This window comes from Ostrinia furnacalis, unplaced genomic scaffold, assembly GCF_004193835.3.
Source record: "Ostrinia furnacalis isolate ACB-3 unplaced genomic scaffold, ASM419383v2 OfSCF2491, whole genome shotgun sequence".
Taxonomy (NCBI): domain Eukaryota; kingdom Metazoa; phylum Arthropoda; class Insecta; order Lepidoptera; family Crambidae; genus Ostrinia; species Ostrinia furnacalis.
Window position 1 is genome coordinate 372954 of NW_021132730.1, and position 8580 is coordinate 381533.

Here is an 8580-nt window from a genome sequence, read left to right on the forward strand (position 1 = left end):
CCAACCGGTGCAATAAATGTATTTGGCGCCGGTAGTGTACCAGTGGTTAACCGGTAAGTAATCACTTCCCTAAATTTATGACAGCTGTCATCACATCTGATTTTGACAGTCAAAAGAAGAACCGCGCTTAAATTTTTTCGGAATTGAATTTGCTTTTACTAATTAAATCGATTACTTTGTAGGTTTTGTGGCTGTACATATTAATAATCTAAGCCTATAGTTGCAAGCAATATGCAGGCTTTTCTTAAAACTGGTAAAATTTCCGCTGCCGATAAACCATCTTCATCCGGCGTCAAAACATCGTCTAAGAAGAAGCCACCAGCACCATGGGTGGAGAAATAGTAAATAATATTGTTACTGCTACTATATCCATAAACTACACAAGCTGGTGATAACGTACTGACAGTATTTTTTAATGTTTTCAGCCGCCCGAAAACCATAGATGATATAGTTGACCAAGGTGAGGTTGTGCAAGTCTTGCGGGAATGTTTATCGGGTGGAGACTTGCCACACCTGCTGTTCTATGGCCCCCCTGGCACGGGTAAAACTAGTGCTATATTGGCTGCTGCTCGGCAGCTGTTTGGAGACATAACAAAGGATAGAGTATTGGAATTGAATGCATCTGATGAACGCGGTATTCAAGTGGTCAGGGACAAAGTGAAGGCCTTTGCCCAGCTCACTGTAAGCAGTACGAGACCAGAGTAAGTAGTTTTTATTTCAATATTATAGATAATTTTCTTTTTGAGGATCATTGATACTTTATATTGAATAGGGAGTATTTAAATAATAGTTATTGGTTATAAAGGGATCTGTATCTCCCTATAATATAGCTGGGTGGATGCCCACTATGACTTCCAATTTGACTATTCATAGGAGAGAGATACAGAGACAAGAGAGTAACAAACAGTAATATTTTATGAAAAAATTGATTGTGGCAGTAAACTTGAAGTCTAATGATGATAGAACTTGTTGATTTTGAAATAAATCCAGTAATTTCCATTTGAGTCTTGTTTTGTTTTCACTTTGTAAGAAATCAATAATGCATACTCTCAATACAATGTGAGTATAATAGACACCCACTGCATATTACTTGTTCTAGCCTTTTTAGGCTATGCTGTATCTATATTATGAACTATCAACAGACTGTTTCAACCTCCATTTTTGTTTCTTGACATGTGTTCATCTTTTGCATCTTCTCAGTGGCCGCCCCTGTCCACCGTACAAGCTGGTGATCCTGGACGAAGCGGACTCCATGACAAATGCCGCACAGGCGGCCCTCCGCCGCACAATGGAGCGTGAGACACGTACCACGCGCTTCTGTCTCATTTGTAACTACGTTTCTCGGATCATCCCGCCCATCACCAGTAGGTGTTCCAAGTTCCGTTTCAAACCACTGGCGAGAGAAAATGTTATTAAGAGGTGAGTTGTATAATATGCAACATTATACACACAGACTTAACATTCTTCATTATAATTATTTCAGCTACAGGAAGGAAGGATACTACTGCTGAACATATGTAGGATTTAATGTTCACTGAGTCTAGTTTCTATGACTAGAACTTCTTCATTTGCTTCTTATTAATGCCATTATTTAGTTAGTATTGGACCCCTCCAAGGGGCATTTTAAGCGATATCTCAGCATGCCTGATATCTACAAAAATACTACAAAACTAGAAAGCTTTGAAAGGCAGCTCTAAAAAAAAGTTTTACGTAACTTATGGAGTGTACTTAGCGTGAACGGACGATGCGATTTCGTCATCACTCTATAAAAATACTAGGTAGGATGCTTGGCTTGGATTGGCTAGGAGATTTAAGAAATATTTTTAGAGATATTTAAATAAATTTAATCATTAATATCCCTTCCTTATCCCATCACAGACTCCGCGAGATATGCGAGACGGAAGGCGTAGAGGTGGGCGACGGAGAAGTACTACATCAAGCAGTCGACACGTGCGAAGGTGACTTGCGGCGCGCGCTCACGGCGCTGCAATGCTGCCAGCGGCTGCTAGGGAAGATCACGGCTGACGGACTTATTGAGGTTAGAATAATTGTTTATATCTCACATTTTACCCTATAAAGTAGGTTTTCATCGCGAGCATAGACATAAAGTAGCTTTTCGTCGTGAGCTTAAAGCAAACGACTGCACAAGACCGAGGTACATGGCGACATGTTTTATCGGACAAGACAAGACACGCTTTAGATCGCTGAAGCCATCGGAGTAAGTAAGCTTTGGCTTGGGCTTGGCCTATGGAAGGCATAGAGGTGGGTGACGGAGAGGTGTTACACCAAGCAGTCGACACGTGCGAAGGTGACTTACGACGCGCGCTCACGGCGCTGCAGTGCTGCCAGCGGCTGCTAGGGAAGATCACGGCTGACGGACTTATTGAGGTTAGAATAATTTACTTCTTACCTTATAAAATAGCTTTTCGTCGCTAGCTTGAAGCAGGCGATTGCTCAAGACCGAGGTAAATGACGACATCTCTTATCGGAGACCAGGACAAGACACGCTTATGAAAATGTTAGTTCTTGAAAGTTTCCGCTAGGGGCGCTGTACAATCCGTCATACATTTAAAGTCACTTTTTTGCACAGTCGACATCGAATGCCTTTGACGTAAACTCACACTACACCCCATGAAGTCTCNTAAAGACAAGTTAGATTTCAAATAAAAACAAAAGATTTCGAGGTAAATTAAAAATTTTAGTTAAAATTAAAATTGTCTCTACCTGTAGCGGAGAATAATGTTGTGGCAGGCCTTTGTTCAAACGATCATAGCAAATGTTGTGATAGGGATATAGACATGCGATTTTTGGTTTTACAAAGATAATACGATAGAAAATAATACAAAGTAATAAAAACCACCGGTTATAGGGGCATTTTTTGGAGAAATTTATAAAATAACCAAAAAAGCACGAATTTTTAAGCAGATTTTTTTCAAAAAGTATCATTTTTTATTATTTGTTGGCATTTTTTGTGTATTCTATGTATTTTTTTAGTATCGCCTGTTATTTAGCATTATTACTGTTTTTATTTTATCAGGATATACAGCTTAGTTTAAAAGTTATTACGTTTTCTTTACAATAAGTAATTTGAAGAAAAAAAATTCTATAAAAAATTTAAAAAAAATCTCAAAAATTTTTTGACCTCTTTTTTGTCGATAAAAATAGGTCCTAGTTTCATCTATTTTCATATGTACACTTTAACGTGACTCACACTGTATAATTAAGCTTTTGCACACGAGCTAGAAGTAGGCGACTGAGCGTGGAGCTACACTAGACCGAGGCAAATGATGGCAATATTTCTTATCGGAGGCCAAGTTATTCTTTGGGTCACTGGAGTCATTGGAGTAAGTAAGCTTTGGCCCGCGGCTTGGCCCATGGAAGGCGTAGAGGTGGGCGACGGAGAAGTGTTATGTGACTTCAATAAGTTATTCTAACCTCAATAGGTTAGAATAATTTACATCTTATACTATCCTATAAAGTAGCTTTTCGTCGCTAGCTTGAAGCAGGCGACTGCACAAGACCGAGGTAAATGGCGACATCTCTTATTGGAGTCAGGACAAGACACACTTTAATTCGCTGAAGCCATCGGAGTAAGTAAGCTTTGGCCCACGGCTTGGCCCATGGAAGGCGTAGAGGTGGGCGACAGAGAAGTGCTACATCAAGCAGTGGACACGTGCGAAGGTGACTTGCGGCGCGCGCTCACAGCGCTGCAGTGCTGCCAGCGGCTGCTAGGGAAGATCACTGCTGACGGACTAATAGTTTACTTCTTACCTTATAAAATAGCTTTTGGTCGCCAGCTTGAAGCAGGCGATTGCTCAAGACCGAGGTAAATGACGAAATCTCTTATCGGAGGCCAGGATAAGACACACTTTAGATCGCTGAAGCCAACGGAGTAAGTAAGCTTTGCCCGCGGCTTGGCCCACGGAAGGCGTAGAGGTGTTACACCAAGCAGTGGACACGTGCGAAGGTGACTTGCGGCGCGCGCTCACGGCGCTGCAGTGCTGCCAGCGGCTGCTAGGGAAGATCACGGCTGACGGACTTATTGAGGTTAGAATAGTTTACTTCTTATCTTATAAAATAGCTTTTGGTCGCCAGCTTGAAGCAGGCGATTGCTCAAGACCGAGGTAAATGACGACATCTCTTATCGGAGACCAGGACAAGACACGCTTATGAAAATGTTAGTTCTTGAAAGTTTCCGCTAGGGGCGCTGTACAATCCGTCATACATTTAAAGTCACTTTTTTGCACAGTCGACATCGAATGCGTTTGACGTAAACTCACACTACCCCATTAAGTCTCGGTGACGTTTGACATTACAATAAGGCCTCAGCCTTGAGTTTAGCGGGCTGCGGGGCGGGAGCGGCGGCGGCGCGGGAGCGGGGCGGGCAACGCAGACCCGTTCTCGAAACAAGCGGGCAGCTCGCGCGGCGCTTTAGCGGCGAAGTGTTGTGTTCGGGGTTGTGTTGTCGAGATATTTGTTTTTATTCGCAAACGAAATGTCTGAACAACGGCGACAAATTTATTTCGATTCAAATTTATTCGTAACGCTCGATTTATTGTGGGCAAAAGAAGGAGTGCGCTGCCCGCTCGTTGCCCGCTCCCGCGCCGCTGTTTTCGAGNGCCGCTCCCCCGCCCCGCTGCCCGCTAAACTCGAGGCTGAGGCCTAACATCCAACCGTGCCGCTCCCATTCCTCAGACACTCACTCAGCTATGCGCTACACCTGTAATAATAAACTAGCTTTTGCTCGTGAGCTTGAAGCAGGCGTCTGACGTGAAACTGTACAAGACTGAGAAAAATGGCGACATCTCTTATGCGAGACAGGCTTTGGTGAGCCCTCAGAGTGAATGAGCTTTTGCTCGCGCCTTCGTCCTCAGAAGGCCATTACATTTTTTTTGTACATTTTCAAGATACTGGAGAAGACTACGGCCGGCACATAGTCCTATAAAGTTTTTGAATATTCAATATAGGTTTTCACAACCCTTCGTCTTAAAATATTTGATTTTGATTTGATTTTTTAATCAAAATGTTACTATTCTTGAAGTGATTGACACGCGAATATCTGCAATCGGTCCCATGCGCGTACACTTACAATAACTGCAAATAACTGCAATCGACAGTCGATACACGTTCTAAACATAAGATGTATATTTGCTTTTCACAGGTGACTGGACTTGTTCCAGACAAAATGGTCCAGGAATACATGAATGTCAAGAACTACGCAGAACTGGAAAAGTTTGTAGAAAAGTAAGTATTTATGTTTAATTTATGATGTGGGATCACATTGGAATATTTACCTTTTCCCATGTTCTATGTTAAGTAACCCCGGTCTATTTTTCTTGTCTCTAGTAGTACTTTCTGCTACGAGATAGAAATTTGCCGGGAGCGTCTCTCCTTCAGATATACTGTGAGCAGTCAAAACGCTTCTCCATTTTATGGCAAAGGAAGTTTAACATTAGCCTAGCGTTACTGGTTCGCGCACTCGTGACTAATTTGCTACTAAAAATCGAGTTTTACAAAATTTTTACATAGAGCTATTGACCTCCATTTCAGTATAACTTTTTTAACACTTAAGACACCAACGGCGCTATATCCCGACGTCAGGCTAACGCTCAAGCGCGCTAGGCACCCGTATCTGGCGAACCCTTTATACTTTTTTTTATCAAAGATATCCGATTTAATAGTCTCCATCCATTCCAGTTTCCTAATGGAGGCGTTTAGTGCGTTGCATACTGCTAGCGCCAGCACTGTGTTTGTCATAAAACTATCCGCATTCTACCAACACAATTCGGCGCTATAGCGCGACGTAAGGCGTCATATCTTCGGCGTTATCCCTTTATACTTTTATTAGCAAAGATGTCCCATTTAATAGTCTTCCTCTTTTATTTTGGCAACGACTTGGTTTTGAGAACCATGATTTCGCCAATGTCACATTTAATAGTCTCCATTCATTCCAGTTTCGTAATGGAGGCGTACTCGGCATCTCAACTGCTGGAGCAGCTCAGCGCGACCGTAGTCACAGCCGGCCAGCTGACCAACAAGCAGAAGTGCGCCATCAGCGAGAAGCTAAAGCCTAGTCCGTGAGCACGTAGAATTTTGTCCAATGACCCCAAGTTACCCATCCTTATCGCTCGCGCGTAATTATATTGCTGTCGCGACTGTGCGACGCGCGCCCGCAGTTAGTGTGCGAGTGCGACAGCAACATAATTACGCACGAGCGATAAGGATGGGTAGCTTGGGGTCATTGTACAAAATTCTACGTGCTCACGGACCAGGCTTTAGCAATCTGTGCCCACCGGGTGTGACAAATGACAACTGTCGCGCTAAGCTGCTCCACGAGTTAGAGATGCGGACTACGCATGTAGATCCTGACTATGTACATGATAACTGAAAACACGACATCCCCAATGATTTCCATTTCAGTATTTTTTATTTTTTTAAGTGTCTTAAAATTACAGATTTATGGTGTGATCAAGTTATTCTCTTAAGAATTTGCTAAACAGAACGCGCACCCATCACCGCGTTGTAGCGTTCAGTGCGTTGTATACTGCTAGCGCCAGCACTGTGTTTGTCATAAAACTATCCGCATTCTACCAACACAATTCGGCGCTATAGCTCGCGCTATACATGGGCATAGTTGTATTTGGCGAACGCGCTATAGCGCGACGTAAGGCGCCATATCTTCGGCGTTATCCCTTTATACTTTTATTAGCAAAGATATCCCATTTAATAGTCTTCTTCTTTTATTTTGGCAACGACTTGGTTTTGAGAACCATGATTTCCGTTCCAGTTTCTACCAACACAATTCGGCGCTATAGCGCGACTTCAGGCGTCATATCTGGCGAACCCTTTATACTTTTATTAGCAAAGATGTCCCGTTTAATAGTCTTCTTCTTTTATTTTGGCAACGACTTGGTTTTGAGAACCATGATTTCCGTTCCAGTTTCTACCAACACAATTCGGCGCTATAGCGCGACTTCAGGCGTCATATCTGGCGAACCCTTTATACTTTTATTAGCAAAGATGTCCCGTTTAATAGTCTTCTTCTTTTATTTTGGCAACGACTTGGTTTTGAGAACCATGATTTCGCCAATGTCACATTTAATAGTCTCCATCCGTTCCAGTTTCCTAATGGAAGCGTACTCGGCATCTCAACTGCTGGAGCAACTCAGTGCCACCGTAGTGACAGCCGGCCAGCTGACCAACAAGCAGAAGTGCGCCATCAGTGAGAAGCTAGCAATCTGTGCCCATCGGCTGTTGGATGGAGGCGCCGAGGTCATGCAGCTTACGGATTTGGGATGCACGATTATCATGGCGAATAACGACCCTTGATGGGTTGAACGGTATATTTTTACCCTATTTTGATATAAGTTTACCCCTTAGGCCCAGAACAGACGGTGAAACGCTACTGCAACGAAACTGCAACTTTGTGATGATTTTGATGAATGAAACTGAAACTTTCAAACTGGTCGCGTCATGTGTGGTCTCTTAACGGACGCTATGGCAGAAACTTAGTGCAACTTAAAAGTAACTAGCAATTGCAGTTTCGTTGCAGTTGCGTTTCACCGTCTTGTCTGGGCCTTAGTAAAAAAAGTTACACGCATGCTGAACATTGTAATGACATTTCTATACTAAAGCTGAGATGCATCATCTTATTTTAACTTTAACAAACGTCAAAAATCTGTCAAACTCCAAACAAAAAACACCGGTTATTGTTACAGTTAAGGTCAAGGTAAGTTGGTGCATACTATATGTAACTTTTGTTAGTATGGGGTTAAACTTTAGTTTGTAAATCTGTTGAGAGTCAATTTGATAGAATTAATGCTGTGAGATAAAATAATGTGTCTTTTTTTTCGGGATACTTTTATCATGGAGAATAACGACCCTCGATGGATTAAATGGTTAATTTTACCTTACTTACATACTTTTGTAAACCTTGAGAGAGTCAATTCGATGAAAAATTAAGTGTTGACACACATGTTTTTTAACAGATTTAAATAGTGTTGAAAAATATAGATGGCGTTGCTGAAGTCACAAACGTCTTTTAGGGTGCACAATTTTATATCAAACTAGTTTCTGCCCGCAGCTTCACCAGCCCTAATCTTTAACAGAATGGGTTTTTCATCCATAATCTAGCCTATGTTTATCATTAATGACGAAAGAATTTTTGAAATCGGTCCAGTAGTTTCGGAGCCTATTCAATACAAACAAACAAATATTTCCTCTTTATAATATTAGTGTACATAACAACCATTGAATGGTATATTTTTCTTACAATAAATTAATGTTAAAGCAAAATAATGATAGATTAGGCTGTTTATAAATATGCATCCTAGGTTCCAGGTGGTCTATTCCATATAAAGGACAGGCTAACAGTTTATTGGCTGTAACATTCACTTATTATTTTATGCATTCGTTAACGTGTTGCATTTTTAACTACCTAGCTCTATAGAAGAATGTTCCCAAATATGTTTAAGGATGTGCCAAATTACGATATACGTGCCTTGTAATTTTAATTACAATACAATAATTGCATTTGAATTCGTAATATTCGTCATTGCATTCCATATTAGGAGATGTAAA

The 8580-nt window shown here is 41.6% G+C and overlaps 1 protein-coding gene across 1 annotated transcript; it reads left to right on the forward strand.

The window, feature by feature from the left end:
• Positions 1-85: 85 nt before the first annotated feature.
• LOC114355748 (replication factor C subunit 4) lies at positions 86-7455 on the forward strand. Its single transcript, XM_028308752.1, has 6 exons — positions 86-341; positions 426-701; positions 1201-1419; positions 1879-2038; positions 5162-5244; positions 7122-7455. The coding sequence occupies exons 1-6, from the start codon at positions 232-234 to the stop codon at positions 7327-7329; spliced, it is 1056 nt and encodes a 351-aa protein (XP_028164553.1). The 5' UTR covers positions 86-231; the 3' UTR covers positions 7330-7455.
• Positions 7456-8580: the final 1125 nt, after the last annotated feature.

Bases quoted from the DNA above. Each gene is read 5' to 3' on its own strand.
- LOC114355748 (XM_028308752.1), top strand. From the start codon at position 232: ATGCAGGCTTTTCTTAAAACTGGTAAAATTTCCGCTGCCGATAAACCA. The intron at 1,420-1,878 runs GTGAGTTGTATA...ATCCCATCACAG, and splicing joins AGAGAAAATGTTATTAAGAG to ACTCCGCGAGATATGCGAGA. The intron at 5,245-7,121 runs GTAAGTATTTAT...CATCCGTTCCAG, and splicing joins CTGGAAAAGTTTGTAGAAAA to TTTCCTAATGGAAGCGTACT.